The sequence below is a fragment of the Zeus faber genome (genome assembly GCF_960531495.2).
Source record: "Zeus faber genome assembly, chromosome: 11".
NCBI classification, from domain to species: domain Eukaryota; kingdom Metazoa; phylum Chordata; class Actinopteri; order Zeiformes; family Zeidae; genus Zeus; species Zeus faber.
Window position 1 is genome coordinate 18,416,244 of NC_137205.1, and position 18,807 is coordinate 18,435,050.

The following is an 18,807-nucleotide window of genomic DNA, read 5'->3' on the forward strand; positions in this document are numbered from 1 at the left end:
AGTGTGGTGATTTAGGTCGACCTATTTAAGTCCTCTGTTATTGCTGATATTTTTGGCAACACTTTAGCTCGCTCATTATCGCACCCATCAACAATCTGCTCTGAGAGCAGTGTGACGGGGACATTTTCCTTGTCTTGTGACTGCTTTCTCCTGAATAGTCTTATAATTTCTTCCAAACTAATTTCATCCTTTCCTCCATTTATCCGGCATTACCTACCCATCGTCCAGACCGTGACCTCTGCTCCACTTTACTAATCCCTATACCTCACCTTGACCATCCCCCAAGCTACACACCTTAATCTTACCCTCCATCCTTTTCAATTCAAGCCTCAAACTTCACCTGAGGAGGGGAATTCAGTCAGTGTAGAACTCGAAGTACATGGGCAATCCAATAAATACATTTGTAATTGTTTCAACAAATGACTAAATATACTTTATCCCTTTTGATGATGCAATACATTTATATAGCAAATTATGATTTGTGTAAAATTCCTTAAAAGCAGTTTTCTGGGCTTCACTAATAACTGATTAGTTTACTGTCAAGGGACGAATATATTGAGAAAGAGCCAGTGTAAATAGAAAGGACAAACCTACAAAATTGAATAATAACAAATTTTAAAACAATTCCACTTTCAATTCAAGGATATAAATAAGTTCCAGTAAAATGTTTATCAGTAAATGAATCCTCATTAACTTGGAAATAAGTGATCGTGTCACAGCATATCTTTCTTTGATACGTCTCGGGAGAAGCAAGGCACAGACAAGTAATCACCAGCAGGGGGCATAATTCAGTGACAAAATACAAAACAATAAAAATCAAATGGACAATTTCAGTGTTGTTATCTTAACCTTATATTTCTTGATAGTGGTTGTCAAGCAATCAACAGCAAAAAAAAAAAAAAAAAAGGAAAGTCAAGGTTTCATGCATTTTCAACTTTTGCACTGGTCCCAATGAACTGAAGCAACCATAGTCCTTTTGATAATGTTTGGTTCATTCGGCGATTCATTAAACCGCGCTGAAATTCCTCAAAACCCCCGTCGTATATCAAGATCGGATCCATTCATGCGAACCTAGTCGTTGTACTCATCAAATCACTGGGTTGGCGCTGCAGCTCATTCCTTTCTCTTGAAATATCTACCCTGACCGATGGCTAATGTTGTTTTCATAATAAACTATTTCATCAGCTGTGGGGCCACATCCTATGAGCGTTGTGGACAATCACATGAGAAGTACTGTATATCTGGTGGATGATCAGTGCTGGATCTACTTTGATAGCGCGACAAACACCACACCGTTCAGCTGACTGGTAAGGAAACCGTGGCAAATACTTGTCCAGTAAATGCGAGGCCAGTTCCATCAAAATGTCCTTGAAATGTGCTTGCTTGGTTGGAGGTTAGTACCAAAAGTCAATGAACATTATGTCTCGTCATCAAAGAGGACTGTTATGAAACTGATTTTGCACTGAATCAAAAGCACTATCTCCATTAAGTCTTCTCTCACGCTGTAAAAAAAGAAAGGAACCAGTTCGGTTGTTACTATAATGAGAAAGGTCGGATGGCATTGACCTAAGGATTAAGAGTATTATAGCCAAGATATTAAAAAAACAAAAAAAAAAAAAAAAAACAAAGATTATTATTTTCCATTTGAGCACTGGGGACACCAGTCCAGTCTACGTTTGGATAGTTTTCTTCGTTTTTTGTTTTTTTTCTCCAAGAACAAAACCAAAGCTCGTCATCCTTTGGTCCAGCCCGGTTGGTCCTCATAGAAAAGGGTTCTGACTCTGCTCGGACTGTGATCCCATAGTGCTGGTGGAGGAGAAGGGCAGCAGGGGCTGTGGGAGGCTTCCCGGTAGCTCCAGAAAAGACTGGGTGGGGTGGGTGAAGGAGGAGGGGAGGCTGGCCGGCTGGTTGCTTACAGGCAGGGGTAAGGAGGCGCTGTACGGGAGAGAGGAACCGGGCGGTACCGGGGAGCTGGAGGTGGAAGACATCTGATTCAGAGTCAGTTTGGGCTGCTCGGCTTGGAATGGATTGTTGGGCGACGGAGCACTCAGACCTGGAGAGGAAGAAGAAAAACAAGAAGAGCAGACGTCGTGGGCGCGTCCGCTCAAAACGAGGTCGCGGCCCGCGTCAGCCGACGACGTCACTCCGAGGCATTCGATGAATCTACCTGATAGAAAGGGGTTCTTGTTTTTGGCGGGGGGATCGGCAGAGATCAGGACGTCCAGGTTGACCAGGGAGGCGGCGGTGGGGCCCAGGAAGGCCTCTTGGATTTGGCAGGTTCTGGGGCTCGGCGCGGCCAGGCTTTCCCCCAGGCGGGACAGGTCAAAGAGCTCGGCGCCGCGCTCGCCCCGTCCGTTTATTTTCAACGGGCCTCCGTCCATGGCCTCGTCGAAAAGATCGCCATCTGCCAGGAGAGGATTTGAGTAAGTTCAGCGTCCGAACTGACGGAGGAAATATGGAGCCTTGATCGAAGAAACATTTTCTACCTGAGGGGCTCCCCGCTCGAGCGGAAGGTACCGTGGCTAGGGGCAGAGGAGTGCCTCTTCCTGCTGGGGTAGAAAAGGGATCTACACCTGAGGCGGCTGCAATGACACACAGAATGACATCATTTCATCACTTCGCTGTCAAATTTAGGAGGCCTGTGTGAAACAGGGTTTGGGGGAGGGAGGGAGGGAGGGCGGAGGGGGTCAAGCTCTACCTGCTGCGTTGAGGCTGGTAATATTGTTCTGCGGGTTGTCCCAGGGTTCGGCAGGGGGCTGGTTGGGCTCCCAGGGCGGTGCAGGGCTGCTCGAGGCCGGAGGCGCCATCCACGGAGCTTCCAGTCGGTGGGCGTTGGAGCTGCCTTCTGGTTACAGATGAGCGGGGAAATAGATGAGTGGCGTTTACTGTCTTGATCCTTTTTATTACTGCCAATTACATTTTACTAACGCTGGTCGCTTTTACACTGTGTGTGTGTGTGCGTGCGTGCGTGCGTGCGTGCGTGCGTGCGGAGTGACCAACACAGAAATGCATTGTGAAATCATAGTGTATCTAGTGGGGACACTTGTGTAAAATGTGACGTGTACAAAATCCTGGCTCACCAAGCGAGTCCCAGGGATCTGTGCGAGCCACGCGAGCAGCGCCCTGGGGCTGGACCTCACCCCAGGGGGTGTGACTTTGGGGCATGTCTGACGGCACTGCGAAAACATCTACCAGGTCCATGAAGGCATTCTGGACCCGCGGACAAAAGAAAAACAAGATTGCTGGAACACCCCTCCTCTGCGTTATATTTTTGCTGTGTAATCCTGTTGTGACTACTTAATATATTTAAAAGCATGATCCGACACCTGACGGTATGTATGAGTCAGAAATCTTGTCAAATCTGTCGAAAAGAAAATGGATGTTGTCACCACTTCATACCCCGCCTTTAGCCTCCATTTCCCGTTTGCTCTCCTCCAGAGCTTTCTGGAGCAGTGACTCGTCTCCCTGGCGACTGCGCTGCTCCTGTGGGAAAGACAAGACACATGGACACACGCCGTGGGGCCTCACGGGCGCTTTGGGCAAAACTCTCATACTATGCATACAAGATGAATGGACCGCTGAAAAGCGCACGGACACAAGGCTCTCCTCATGCATGCACGGTCTGGTCACACAAGCAATAACCAAGAACCTGAATGTGCGCGCGGGGCCTGAACCGGGGATTTCTGGGGCCAAAGAAGTTGAAGAGCAGCCAAGCTTTTAGTTCACTAAAGTCACTGAGCTGTTTTATTGTTCTCTTCTGGAAAAGTAGGAGAAAGAAACCAGGGAGCCGGGAAGTATAACGGGTGTGAAGGAGCAATGGCATTAAGTGAGGAGGGTGGGTTGTAACTGTCACCCTACGAAAGCCAAAGGTTTCGAGGGAAAGTCGAAAAAAAATGAATCGGATGGACAGCTCTCGAGGCCTTTTGTGAGGGGCGTTAACGACGACTACGGTACAAAGGGGAAAGCCTGCTCCAAGGCTCCAGATTGAGGGTGATTGTTTTCCCTTCGCCGCCCCGCACGGTGGCAGTCGGAGGGTTGGTACCTGCTGGTGCTCCTCCTTGCTCAGGCTCAGGGCGATCTGGAGCTGGGTCTCCTCGTCCATATCCAGGGCGGCGGGGGGACGCGGGGCCGGCTGTAAGCGCAATCAGCAAAAAAGGAAATCGCCATCAGTCAACCACTGACAATAGAAATTTAAAAAAAAAACAACTTTGCTGTTCTGATGAAAGGCATTGTATGCCGGGGCACTTTTGCGGGTCCTTCCACCCAAACAGTCAAGAGCGGGTGGGGACGGACGGCCAATCCCGCTTCCCCTCCTCTGATGGCTTTTGTTTTTACCAAAAACACCACAAGAGTTCAGAATCTCATAGTACTGATCTAAAAGGGTAAGAGGTAGAGTACTAGTATTTAGCAGAAGTGAAGGGTGAAGCCATATCCAATTAGTCTCCAATCGGTACAGAAGAAGGTGGAGGCCGAGGTGGAGGCCATTATGTGAAACCTGGAAAAAGAGATGTTAGTGCAGCAGAGATGCTGCGGCTTTCGCCACAAGTGAGCGACGCCTGAGCCCAGATTTGAGGGTTTTTTTTTTAGTTTTTTTTTAGCAGAGAGCACCAAGAGCGGCAGGGACATGCGAGACGGCATCCGTGGCCTTCTGTACCTTCTGGGCCTCCTCCTGGCTGAGATTCATAGCGATCTGGAACTGGGTCTGCTCGTCAATATCCACCGGGGGAGGCGGCTGGATGAAATACCGTCAATCGGCAGGAGGAATAAAGGGAATTAAGCTTTTAAAGCCTGACAATTCCCAATTCTTGCAAGCGTTTGGAAATCCCGGTACGGTCGATGCCCGTCAAGCTGCACAGAAACATTTAAATATACCGTACATGCGTGGATCAACTTATCAAAACATGTTCTTAATGTATAATTTTGGAATACAAAAAAATCACGACTTTGATGACAGAGCCGTTCCATTTCATGCAGCATCGCCTCACTGGCGCACGCTGTGCAGAGTCTCGTCCTTGCTGTGACCGGGGCGTGCCAAGGAGAGGATCAATGCGCACACATCCTGTCTAGGGCATCACAGCATCGCTCTCACGGATCGCTCAGCGCACCATTAATGACCGCGCTGGACGCAAGAGGGGATGATAATGCTTTCCTGTGAGGCTTCTGGGGGAAAATGCACAGTGGGTAATGTGGAGCGTCTAAGTGGGAGTGAGCCATGTTTACAACATTCCTACCCAGTATGGTGTCAGCAGCGGGACTAGGAAGCCTCTTTTTTTAATTTTTTTTTTTTACAGATGTTAAGTTCACGTATTAATGTGGATCAAAGGATTGCTCTGAGGTGTTTGTGTGTTGTTTTGGTTTTTTTTGTATGTGTGTGTTGTCGGGGGGGGTCGGGCGTCGCGTCTGTGTGTGTGTCTTTTTCTAAGACAGGGCGCGGTACCTTTTCAGTCTCCTCACGGCTCATGGCCAGGGCCAGCTGCAGCTGTAGCTCCTCTTCCCCACTGGTCTGAGGCCGGGCCTGCTCCATGTCCGGAGCAAGGCGGGGGGAGGAGGACGAGGCTGAAGGACGGGGAAGAGGTAAACGGGAGCAGGGGGGGACATTTAAAAATGCGTAAATATTTTAGAAAGGCGGCGGAAAAAAGCAAGGAAGCAACACTACTGGTCTGTTTTTTTTGGGGGGGTGGGGGATTTTGGACCGGGGCGTAGAAAGGGACTGGCACTGGTATTGCATGTTAATTCTGCGCTCCATTGCCTGTTGTTTCGGGGCCTTTGCTGGCATGGCTTGCCACGGTTTGTCTGACTCTGCCTACAAAGGGGAACAATGGTGTGTCTGTTTGTAGTGCTGGTGTGGTAGAAGGGGGGGGGCGGTGAAGGGAGGCCCATGTTACTACCCCAAATATTCTGGCCAGGTTCCACGACTCAGGTCCAGGTCCAGGATGGTGGGAGGTTGGCGGCGCACCAGTCTGGATGCCAGGGCCACGGCTCGGGGCGGACGGGGCTGAAAGAGGACGGCGGGGCACACGTCGGCACAGTGGGATCTCTGAACCCGATCGCTTTCGCTGTGATGCCCCTCAATGCGACCCACCGGGACCGGAACACAGCCGGCGATTAGCTGCCGCCAACCTCCCGACCTCCACCGGCTCCATCTACCAGAGACCCCAACCCGTGCTCCACCACTGTTTAACAAGATGAACTCTCCCACGGACCCTTCCTTAACATTTTGAGGATCACCATTTATCCCCAATAATAGATAAAGTTATTGTCCAGAGTAATCATGTACTAAAGTGTTGGTGTACAAATCATCCTGCATACAAGTGTATACACTGATCAGCCACAACCACTGGCAGGGGAAGTGAATAACATTGCTCATCTTGTTCCAATGGCACCTGTCAAGTGGTGGGATATATTAGGCAGCAAGTGAACAGTCAGTTCTTGAAGGTGATGTGTTGGAAGCAGGAAAAATGGGCAAGCGTAAGGATCTGAGCCACTTTGACAAGGGCCAAATTGTGATGGTTAGACGACTGGGTCAGAGCATCTCCAAAACGACAGATCTTGTGGGGTGTTCTCGGTATGCAGTGGTTAGTACCTACCAAGAGTGATCCAAGGAAGGACAACCGGTGAACCGGTGACAGGGTCATGGTTGCCCAAGGCTCATTGATGCACGTGGGGAGTGAAGTCCAGCCCGTCTGGTCTGATCCCACAGAAGAGCTACTGTAGCACAAATTTCTTAAAAAGTTAATGCTGCTATGATAGAAAGGTGTCAGAACACACAGTGCATCACAGCTGCGTGTGAGGCTGTGTAGCCACAGACCGGTCAGAGTGTCCATGTTGACCCCTGTCCACAACAGAAAGCACCTACAATGGACATGTGAGCATCAGAACTGGACCATGGAGCAATGGAAGAAGGTGCCTGGTCTGATGGATCACGTTTTCTTCTACATCATGTGGGGGTGAGGGTCCGATCCGATGGAGCATCTGTAGGATGTGCTGGAACAACAAGCCTGATCCATGGGGGTCCTCACAACTTCCAGGACTTAAAGGATCTGCTGCTAACGTCTTGGTGCCAGATGCCACAGGACACCTTCAGAGGTCTTGAGGAGTCCATGTCTCAACGGGACAGGGCTGTTTTGGCGCACAAGCGGGATTATTAGTGGTGGTTTTAATGTTCTGACTGATCAGTGTTTATTTAAGTGTTATATATTTAACTAATGATTTTTTTTTGTATTAATTTATTTTATTTTAATTATTTATTTCTCAGACTGTCAGGCTTTTTAAAATACTAGTCTGTAGATACGCACCAATAATCACCGTGAAATACACTTTGTTTATGTAAATACAAAATTAAAACATTTATGATTCTGAAATACGGTGATTTTAGACTTAGACATAGACATAGACCTAGCTCAAATACATGGAACACGCTAAACAGCCACAAAATCAGCACAAAAAGCCTTTTCCATATATTGAGGTACAATCACTTTTCGATGTGTGCCAATCTGAGATAGGTCCGAGTGACTTTCATCCCAAACAGTGAGTTGTGCATGAAATCCCGAGTGTGAAATCCCAATGACTTTTCGCTTGAACTCTTGATGAATGATGGCGATTTGAGGTAAGTGTCTTTTTGTGGTGTATCGTGTATTTATGACTCGGAGCAACAGTTAACAGTACAGGACCAGGGATCAGGGGGAGGGCCACAATATTCTGACCCCCCCCCCCCCCCCCCCCCAAAAAACCCCTGGGCATAAAAACAATCAATTCAGATTTTAATGATGATTTCATTTTTTGACTCTTCAGACGTCTCTTTATGTCTAGTGGTTAATGCACTATGGGGGGGAGGGTGGGGGGGGGGGTGCAGAGTTTGGAAGCGGTTTAAAGTAAAATATCTCCTGCTGTGATATTTGGCTCTCTGGCACCGAAAGAATGTCGCACAAACACGAGAAAGGAATGATACTGATAATGATAACAGCATCCGTTGTGGCATTACTACATAATTATTAGCTAATAAAGCACTGGAATTCGCTCTTACAAGACCATTAACCCATTGACCCTATGGGTCTCCCCTATTATTTAGTGGCTGAGCCAAACTCACTGCTGTAGCATAATTGTTATCCACCGCTGAACACGGTGCCCAGACCTGGTTTCGTCTGAGCGGCAGAAAGACAAAAAAAAAAATGGGGTCGCTCGCCTCCATTGTCGTTCCAGTTTAGCTGACGTGACTGCAAACGGGGAATGAGGGGAATGCAGATGTCCCACTATCCACGGGACCGAAATGAACTAACTGTTTCTGTGAACCTCTGAATTAAAAAGAAATAAACAGCCGGGAAGTTCTAACGGCCGGTTTAAACCCATTGACTGTCGACGAACCACCTGCGTCAACGTCAAGGAGCTTTGTCCTAAAATTGTTGCTTTTAGATGCTTTCTGTAGCTGAAAAAACAGTGTATTCATCTATACACATATCTCCTTGTTTAAAATCCTGCTTTAACCTGCAGTTTTCAATCGATCAATCAACAAATAAATGAATCAACAAATCAGTCAATAAATCAAGCAATGAAGCAATTAAACGATTAATCAATTCACAAATGAATTGATAAGTCAACCAATCAATTAATTTGTTAATCAACTAATCAACAAATCAATTAATCTATCTCTTATTCGTGAGATGTTGAGATATGTATTAACTTCAGATATTGTCATCTGGGAGGGCAGCACTTAGCCACCGTTACAAATTAAGCGTCGTTTTAACTGGGTATGTATCTACGATAAAGCTCCAAAAGGCAAAACTTCGAATTGCTTTAACTTAATAAATTAACAAGAGTGGCATCAAACAGATGGAGACATGTTTAAATACTGGATTTTCTTACGCATAGATTTGTCATGAAAATAGACCATAAGCTGACAGAAGTACTAAGTATTGGGTGTGCATGGTCGAAAATGCCCCAAATGGGAGAAAATAAGTTTGTATTTTTGCAAAAAGATGATAATAATTCACAACTACTGACAACACGTACACATGCATGAACACCTCCATTTCTTTCGATATTTCTTACAGTGGTAGGAGGACGGCGACCCTCTGGACCTGCCAAAGTCGTCTCCGTACAGCGCCGTCATGCTGGGCTGGCTGGTGCGGCGCCCCGGGTAGGGGGGCGGCAGCGACCCGGAGCCCATGGCCGCGGCGCCGCCCACCATGCGCTCCTTGGTCTTCACCGCCTGCATCCGCTCCTGCTTCAGCCGCTCCTCGTCCCGCACCAGCGTCACCAGCTGCTTGGCCTTCTCCCGCACGTTGACGCCCTGGTCGCGCCCGTCCCTGTCGGTGAACTGGAAGTCCCTCAGGGTCTGGATGGTGTAGATGTTCTCCCGACACTGCTGGGCCACGCGCTCCGAGCCCGTCTTGACCAGGTAGTCCAGCAGCGTCAGGGCCTTGTAGACGTGGCGCCAGTTTTTGCCGTGGTCGTTGAGCCGCTTCCAGATCATGCCCATCACCTCGGTGAAGGCCACCACGTTGAAGGTCAGGTCGGAGATCTCGGACATGAGCGAGCTGGGCGGGCCCCAGGGGTCGTTGGAGGTGGCCTCGCGCACCTTGATCTCCGCCTCCGTGTAGTTGTTCACCATGTTTTTCACCTGCCGGCGGAGCGAGGAGGTCTGCATGGCGGCGGGAGGGTTTGACGACAGTGTCTAGAGTGGAAATCTAACAGCCGGTCGGCCCCGCTTTGTTTTCCCAGGGGAAGGGAAGACGGTCGGTTTCGGGAAAGATGAGCTCGAGTGATAAGGGTCCGGCGGAGATACGTTACGAAGCTGTGCTGCTCTTGACGAGTTCAGTGAGATCCATCGGTACGTTCCCGCTGGAAAAAGAAATGCACCTGTAAGACTCATCATCAATTCATTGTGGAAAGGAGAAAGAGAACTGGAAACCTGCTTGAACTACCAATGAAACACCTTCTAGTACTGGGAACAAACCAAGCTATTGCAACTCAACTCTCCCTCGCTCTGCTGTCCATTCAGGTTTTAAAGGTATGTAGGGGCTCCGCTCAGCGCCTCCCAGCAAATGTGAAACACAACACCCGGGCTCGGTTTTCCTTCGGGAGAATCCGACAGCCCCGCTGCGAACTGCGGGCCCGTACGCCCCGGATCTCTGACGGGATTATGGTCATTGCCCAAAAATGGAATTTCATGAGAGGGTTTTTCCTTTTCAAACTGCAAAGCAAATATTACATTCAGAGCTGGATGGAAAGTAGGAACTATACCAAATCTGCCGGTTGGGTTTTTTCTGTAAGTGTTATCACAAAGGGAGGGACCTCCCCATCCCTTTTTTTTTTTGTTGTTTTTATAGCCTGATTGCATCACCACACCGCGGTAGAAGGCCTGTAAGCATTGGAGCTATGAACAAAACGCCCCCAGGCGACAAACCAGTTTAACTCTTAGTCAGATGTAAACACTCATTCATTAGAATACTAGAAACTTAGCTTTCATTCTACTAATAGTACACTTGTTTATCCAATGCGGTGTTCAGTAAATTGCTTTACAGACTTACATTACTACTTATGTTACTGGAAAGCTGGTGGAAGGGTTGACCTCCGGTCGAGTTCAGTCTCGTTTTAAGCGAATCGTTTAGCTGCAGAGCCGTGCAGAATCCACCCACGGGCGCTGAATAAGCCTTTGAAACGTGCGTTTGCATCTACGAAAACCGAATGGGGATGAGGTGACAGTACCTTTGCTAGAAAAGGCCACGACGCCGACTTTCCGAGCGATTTCAAACCCAAAATGTAGGCTACAGAACATCAATATGGTGAGTGTCACCTAGAAAGCAGATCCAGGTATATTGTGTTTAAACCACGAGGACTAAAACGTGGTTCTTCTGATTAAATATAGGCCTGACACAAGGCTCATAGACAAAAAAGGGTACTTTAAAATACCCTTGATTTGTCTATTTATATTCCAATTACAAGAACGGTAATAGTGTAGTCATGAGCAGGAATAGCCAAAACGAAAAATTATTTTAGCACAACAGCTGACCTTATACTTAAAAGCAACAGCGCACACAGCTGCTTGCCAACTATATTTTTATGGTACATGTAACTGTCGTTGCAGAGTGTTTCGTGAATCAACTGCAGAGCGCAGGCTCAGTCTGAAATGGCGCATGCATGGGATATCCACTAAAAAAAAAAGTGTCATCGCAACTAACTGAAGGAATTCTGAGGGACATATGGAGGGATGAGTGAGGGGAAGATTGCATTGGGCCTCCGGACTGATTCAGATTAAGTAGATTCCGATTCTAGATGCTTCCATTATGGTCGCATTCACACTTCATAAATTATTAAGGGGCCAGGCTAGAGCTTTGCAGAGCATCTCCACTGAAGCTCCATGCAGACACCCATTCACAAACTCCCAGATGTGAGGGATGATGGAAAAGGGGACACACACACACACACACACACACACACACACGCACACACACACACACACACACACACACACACACACACACACACACACACACACACACACAGGCAAAGGTGTTTTATATAGCCTTTACAAACAAGATTAGTTTGGGATTATGTAGATTTAAAAGTTTAAATGTGTCCTGGCGAACCCAATGTCCTATTAATGCTGCTGGGTGTTCAGGTGTGTTGTCCTTTAAACCGCGCGCGCACACACAACACACACACACACACACACACACACACACACAATATCCATGGGCGAGAGCAGTGGATGGTGGTGCCCTTGAACTACTGTGACTGAGGTCACAATAGTTTCCTGTTGAATAATAAGTGATTAAAGTGGTTTCTCTAATATTGATTTCCAAATATCTGCACTGTCAAAGGGCCTAAAGTGACAATTATATGCTACGAAAATTGGAACTGGGCCCTAGAGTGTTTCAGCATGTAGCCTTTTATTAATGACAAAGCCCGTATATTACAAATGTGTCTCATAATAATAATAGTAATAATAATAATAACAGTAATAATAATAATAATCAACTACTACATGAAAGTATCTTGAAACGCTTTTATTGTCCCAAAGGGAATGAACCCACAGCGCACGTTGCGTCAAATGAAGCGATCCGACAGCGGTGACTCAGCTCTTGACTCCTAAAGTTGGGACTGAACTACCTTCCGACAATCACACACACACACACACACACACACACACACACGCACACACACACACACAAATAATGAACACTAATGAATCACGGCGATCACACCGGACGATCCGCAGGTTTACCTCCGACGTCGCGCGTCCCAACTCGGGGACTCTTTCCACGCAGGAAACGCCTCCTTTCGACATCCTCCGGGGTGATGGGGTGATGGGGTGGGGGGGTGGTGGTGGTGGTGGCGGTGGTGGGACGGAGGGGGTAGGAAGAAAAAAAACAAAAAAAAAAAACAAAAAAAAAACAACAACAAAGAAATACTAGAAAATAGGATGGGAGAAAGAAATGATCCGATCAACGAGAAGGAAAAAGGCGCTGGGTGCGCTCGGCCCCCTCCGAAGTAAAACGCGCGGCGGCGACTTTCCGCCCCGCGCCCAACTTGCTGGTGCGGTCGCGGTAGAATAACAGTGGACGGTGCGGGGAACAGGGTGGCTCCGCCCCCCTCGGATGACGTCATGGTGGGACGGTCCGGGGGAGGGAGGGAGAGAGAGGGGGGGGAGGGAGGGAGAGAGAGGGGGGGAGGGAGGGAGGGAGGGAGGGGGGGGGGCGCAGAGTCACACTTAACTCGCTCGCTGCCGGAGGGGCGCGGCGATCCGTCGAAGGCGGCGGACGTCGGACAAATCGGTCCGCTCCCCCCCCCCCCCCCCCCCCCCCCCCCCGATTGGAAAAAGTTGGAAAATTCCCAGATGGGGTTTTCTGAAAATAACAGACCTGACCACGCCAGCCACGTGGCAGCATACGCCATTAAGTTATTTCTGTTATTATTATTATAATTATTGTTGTTGCTTTTTTTTTATTACTATTAGAACACACGTCTAGATTCAAGATTCAAGATTTTTTATTCGTCACATACATATACATACTTTCACACATATATGCAGTGAAATGTGATGCAACGCACCCGGTGACAGCACACAATATGTCCTAGGAAAAAATACAAATAAAAAATGTCTTTCTAATAGGCCGACTAACTGACTCCGACTAACTGATACTTATAGAATAAAATAAAAATATATAGAATAAAATACAATAAAAATAAAATGGAATAGATAGAGGGAATATGCCTATGTATGTACAGATATGTGCATTAAAGTGGCATGGGAATTAAAGTGGCATGTGAATGTGAATGGAGTGAGGTAGTGTTTGGGATAATACAGCAAAACTAACTTCGATTTGAACTACTCTGCACTTGTATCTCCTGTAATGGTGCTTACAGAATTCGAAAGCCTAACCCATAAACACAACATCGCGCCGGGCATCCGTGTTTTCCCGAAACATAAAAGACAATCGAACACATTTAGCTGAGAAGCGGGGACTATGGACTAGGATTTATCGATTTACGTTATCGTTGGAAGGCAGCATAACAACAGCTTGGTTAGGGTTAGGATATCAATCCAGTAGTCCTTTGGGGGGATCAATTTGCGTGTGGTCTATCTCGCCCGGATTCAGACGAGATGGTCAATACCAATTTCATCCTTGTGTTCCCAGTACCAAGGTGGTGCCCGTGCCAACTGTGTTAGCCCAATGCATGGCTGCAGAGGGGATCAGCTGGCCTGTGCGACGATTAAAGATTCTCCTTCTTCTCCCTTTGAAATTTTGGAAATACGCCTTCCAGCGTTTCAAAATCTGGAGCAAGTGTTGGAGGGAGGGCCGGGATCAGAAACGCAGCTCCGCTTTTCACGGCGGCTGGTGTAAGCGTGACAGGGCCCTGGGTTCCCCAAACCCGGGTCTACAGCCCCATTAAGGCTATTCCGCGTAATTGCAGGGGGTCCGCAGCGCAGAACACATTTACTCCACTCCACTACCAATGGTATTGGTTTGTTTGTTGTCAGATTCCCAGAAAGCGTCATCCCACTTCCTTTCGTGCAGCCTCATCATCTCATCATTAGGTCCTTACTCCGTCTTTACTTATTTATTGAAACAAATGGGTTGTTTTATGTCACATACTTATGAATAATACAAACCTGCATCTTTGTCTTTTCTTACCCGGGGGAAACATGTCAGTCATATGTGCTTCGTTCATCAAAAAATTCTTCTTAAAAAATGTTGCTGTTGTTTTTTTACCCAATCAAGCCTAATCCATTAACTAATGTCCTAATTAAAAAGCAGAAATGATACGGAGAATTTATGGGAAAGGGCACTAAAGGCTTTCCCTCACCCAGAGGCCCAACCTGCGAGAGCTGATCACATGATCTTCGACAGGAGCGAGCAGGATATTCAGGAAATACCAGCTGCTCCACCTTGAAACAACAATGGACTGGAGCAAACAATGGAGCGCTGCGGAAAGAAACCAAATTCAACCAAATGGCGGAGAAGGAGAATTAAATAAAGAATGGGACGAGCTTTTTCCCGTACATTGATTGATAACTTTGTGTGTGTGTGTGTGTGTGTGTGTGTGTGTGTGTGTGTGTGAGAGTCACAGCTCCTCTCCTTGTTACTTTATCTCGAGTTGTGTAAATTCTAACTTTAGTCCCCTCCCTCCCTCTCTCCCTCCCTCTCTCCCTCACTCTCTCCCTTTCTGCGTACCTAGTTATCTCTGAAGAGAAATATCTATAATCTGTACTGACCTGTGTTTTCCTATGGTTTGTCTATATATATATATATATACTTTTTTTTTTTTTTGGTTCCCTCGTAATCAACTTTCTGTGACATGACTAACTGAAAATAAAGGAACCTTAGAAGTAAAAAAAAAAAAAAAAAAAAGAGTCTCTCTCTCTCTCTCTCTCTCTCTCTCTCCCTCCACCAATGTCTATTTCCCCTAAAACAGTGGATATTCTTTGTGTCCCAACAAAGGCGGTCTGGTGTTATTGCAGAGGGAGGGGGGTGGCGCACGCTGGCAAGGTCTGGTGGGCAGGAAGGGACGGGATGGGGGGGGGTGGGGGGGTGGAATACACGCTCAGAAACACCAGGTACAACTGCAGCACAGTACTTCCATGACGTCACAGTGATAAGGAAACCAAAGCGGTGCATGTGTGGATGAGCGCCCCATCCCCAAAAACCACTGCGTGTGAGCAGTGAAGGCAAGCGCAGTGAAGCACTTTCAGACTGTAATGTGACCAAGGGCTTTAAAAAAAAAAAGAAAAAAGACATGAGTTTAAGCGAGCATATGGATACGGAGGCCGATTTTATTTTTATTTTTTTGTAAAAAATGTAAATAAAATGTAACGGAGAAAACACCCCTGCTTGTTAGATTGGAGCCCTGGTGCATGCATGTGTGTGTGTGGTGAGAGGGAATAAAACAGCTTGAGGCCACGCTGTACTTCTTCTCGACCTGTATCGCTTTGCCGCCCTCTGGCGGGTTCGTCTTAAAAGTGTCGTTGTGGCGAGGGAGAAGGATGGAAAAGGATTGCGTGGCGAAAACCTCTCCTCACGTTTTGGGAGAGGAAATGTCTTCATTTATTCGTTGAATTAATTGCTCGTGTCGAAGATTTCCATGGAGAAAATCTTGTGGAAAAAAGGGGAATTATAGAATGTATTATATTATATAATATACGACTACACCAACAGAGTTACAATATAACACACACACACACACACACAGATTATTTTTTTTTCATCCACACATCCGCAGCTTTGATTTATACATATATTCAAGATTCAAGAGGTTTATTTGTCACACACACACACACACACACACATACGTGTGTGTGTGTGTGTGTGTGTGTGTGTGTGTGTGTGTATTATATTGTTACTCTGTTGGTGTAGTAGTATATTATATTATATAATAGATTCTATAATTCCCTTTTTTTCCACAAGATTCTTACCAGTGAAATCTCCGACATGATCAATTAATTCAATGAATAAATGAACACATTTTCTTCCCAAAAGGTGAGGGGAGGTTTTCGCAATACAATCCTTTTCCATCGTGAAGCGTTCCCCGCAACACTCAGAAGACAAGTGTCTGACAAAATGCGGTCTCCATGGCATCCACATACCAGATACACCAGCCAATAGCATTTGTGCAGTTATGTGGCCTCCTTTTCATCCAAAGTGCCCTTGGAAAAGAAAGAGAAACGCGTTGTTCAATAGAGGTTGGCCTAAAATAACCTCTCCCTCCTTTGGCAAGGTTCCTGTCTCCATAATAGCCCTGCATCTCAAAAACCTCTGGCTCAACCAACAAGTCATCCTTTTAATTTTATTTCATCTATTCTTACCAAGGTCAGAGATCCAGGATTGTTTTTCATCACTCACGTGATGGATGCATTGACCGTACCTGCCGAACAGATATTTTGGTATGTTGGGGGAAACGGTTTATTTGAAAAGAAAAATGCCATTCAGTCAATAAATTAACAGAAAATCCCAGAAAAAGCGAAATTGTTGTTGTGTTGGGTGCCGGGACAGTTGCCTAAAACTATAAATGTAATTTAGATTGTGAAGCGCAAATTTATTACATACGTATCATTTTTCAAAATAACGAAGTATTATGAAAATATATTTTGTAATAAAGAGAATCGGGATCATTCTATTGTAGCTGGTGATTCATAGGGCACCAAACGAGCTGTTGCCTCTTCACAGCAGAGCATTGCCGAGCTGAAGGAGCCAAATGGGCTTTGGAACAACCAGAACAGTTCGTACTTGTGAAATAACACTCACAACTGGAACAGACTGTGTGACTTTTCCACCCAGTGTTCCAATTTTTTTTTATTTTTTATTATTGGTACAGCAAATTACAAAAAATATCATGCACGCGCCACACCAGATTATAAAGTGCCAAAGGCTGTAAATGGGGGGGGGGGGGGGGGGGGTAAATAAAGACTCACCATTCTTAACAGCAATTATACATTTCTCATTCCATTTATTTATTTTTTGCTCATATGCTTTAGACATTTCCCCCCACATATGCTTGCGGAATTTGGCTTGATTTCTAGTATTCTTGGTGAAGGTCTTACAGCGAACCCTAATAACGCATAAATAAATTCCATTTAGATCGAAGAATGAGGCGTGTGCCATTTATCGGACAGGACGAGCCTCGTGAACAGAGCCGCAGCGGAGAGCCCAAACCAATGGGAATGAAACGTGTATTGGCGTAAGACGCTATAAAAGGAGCGCGGTTTACATGTGGATCTCTGTGACGCAGTGTCCGCGCCTGACGTGCGCGCCTGGTATAAGAGGGGCCGCTCGGAGCCGTTCGAGCGCAGACACGCAGAGACGAGTGCGCCGGTCACGAACCCCGGGAGATGCTCTGAAAATGGAGGCGAACGCAAACGAGAAGGCGTACCTCTCCGTCAGCGGCGCCCCCGAGTCCGGCTCCGGGCACCGGCAGTTGCGCGCGGCGGCCGGCGCCGGGAAGAAAGCCCCGCGGCCTCCAAAAAACGCCGGCGTGTGCCCTAAGTCCTCCCCGTCGCCGAGCCCCGTGCGCGGGGGTCTCCGCAACAAACCGCCCGCACCGAACTCCGGCGTGAGGGTGTCCGGTCTATCCAAGGCCGGCGCCGGCATCATCAAGACCGCCCGGGCGCGATGGAGACACCAGGAGAAGACAGGTGGATCCCCACCCCCGAGCGCGATCGATCAGCGACACCCGCCCAAGCCGTCATTTGGCGGGGAGACGCGCGACAGCCCGGCCCCGCCGCCCCTCTGGCCGCAGGCCAAGCCCAGGAACTGTCGGCGCATCGTCGTTCTCGGCGCGCCCAAAGTTGGCAAAAGCAACATCCTCCTGCGGTTCTTGGGGAAGGACTTTGAGAGGAACCACGTGCCCACGGATGAGGACTTCCACCGAAAGGTGTACCGCATCCGAGGAGAGGTGTACCAGGTCGACCTCCTGGACGCTGCGAGGGAGAGGGAGTTCCCGGCGAAACGGAGGCTGTCCATCCTGACGGGTAAGGACCATTGACCAAAAAGCATTTTCAATCCAAACGGATGGTAAATTTGAAGTAAAATATCATTCTCCCAATGACGTCATGGTCTAAATGTGCATTTTCTTTTCATTGCCAGGTGACATCTTCCTGCTGGCCTTCAGCCTGGATGACAGGGATTCGTTCCGGGAGATGCGCAATTTACGTGCAGAGGTCAAGTCTTCCAAGACCAAGTTGATGAAGTTAAAGGACAGCTCCAGGGTGCCGATTGTCATATGTGGGAACAAGGCAGATGTGGGTGCGGGGCGAGTCGTTAGTCGTGCAGAGGTCAGTGAAGGTCTCGGCGAGGGGGCCGCCTACTTTGAAACATCTGCCAAAGACGCGACGGGACTGGAGGAGATGTTCCGGGCGCTGGTCTCACTGGGCGGACTGCCCGAGGAGGTCCAGCCCACCCAGCACCAGACGCTATCCATGCCCACCTACCAGTCTCTGTGCACGGACCAGAGGGACCACGGGATCAGGACCAGGGACAGGAGAGAGACCAGAGGACCAGGGCTCGCGGTCTGTCCTCTGGCGCGTCGGCCAAGCTTCAACAGCGACCTGCGCCTGGTGCTTGGATCAAGCACTAGGCAGAGCAAACCTGGGAAGTGTCAGATTCAATGAATTGTGACGCTTCCCAAAAACACATTGTAGTAGTATGCTACAATATCATATGATGTAAGGAGTTATACTCCTCTAGCATCTGGCTGGACCGGTGCATTACCATAGCTATTGTGATTTTTTGTATGCATTTTTGTATATCATAATGTATTAGGTCCATGAATAAAAATCTCTTTGTTATCTGTGGGTTGTCGACTTTCTTCTTA

General features: G+C 47.6%; 2 protein-coding genes across 4 annotated transcripts in view; one reads left to right on the top strand and one right to left on the bottom strand.

The window, feature by feature from the left end:
- epn3a (epsin 3a) overlaps positions 1 to 12,501 on the bottom strand; it is a 12,860-nt gene extending 359 nt beyond the window's left edge. Inside the window, exons 1-11 of one of the 3 annotated variants that reach the window (XM_080009312.1) lie at positions 12,224 to 12,501; positions 9,046 to 9,837; positions 5,438 to 5,556; positions 4,655 to 4,732; positions 4,043 to 4,132; positions 3,400 to 3,483; positions 3,081 to 3,210; positions 2,699 to 2,845; positions 2,487 to 2,582; positions 2,168 to 2,404; positions 1 to 2,053 (exon numbers count right to left, since the gene is read on the bottom strand). The exon at positions 1 to 2,053 is cut by the window's left edge and continues 359 nt beyond it. In XM_080009312.1, the coding sequence (XP_079865438.1) occupies positions 1,761 to 2,053; positions 2,168 to 2,404; positions 2,487 to 2,582; positions 2,699 to 2,845; positions 3,081 to 3,210; positions 3,400 to 3,483; positions 4,043 to 4,132; positions 4,655 to 4,732; positions 5,438 to 5,556; positions 9,046 to 9,643 (1,872 nt within the window). In that variant the 5' untranslated portion in view covers positions 9,644 to 9,837; positions 12,224 to 12,501 and the 3' untranslated portion in view covers positions 1 to 1,760. Of the gene's footprint in view, positions 2,405 to 2,486; positions 2,583 to 2,698; positions 2,846 to 3,080; positions 3,211 to 3,399; positions 3,484 to 4,042; positions 4,133 to 4,654; positions 4,733 to 5,437; positions 5,557 to 9,045; positions 9,838 to 12,223 lie in introns of all 3 variants that reach the window. The other 2 variants (XM_080009311.1, XM_080009310.1) reach the window with 2 other exon arrangements.
- A 4,831-nt stretch (positions 12,502 to 17,332) lies between these two features.
- On the top strand, positions 17,333 to 18,604 carry rasd2a (RASD family member 2a; the record flags this gene model as incomplete). Its single annotated transcript, XM_080008822.1, has 2 exons — positions 17,333 to 17,965; positions 18,081 to 18,604. Exons 1-2 carry the CDS (start codon positions 17,338 to 17,340, stop codon positions 18,602 to 18,604), a joined length of 1,152 nt encoding a protein of 383 aa, XP_079864948.1. The 5' UTR covers positions 17,333 to 17,337.
- Positions 18,605 to 18,807: the final 203 nt, after the last annotated feature.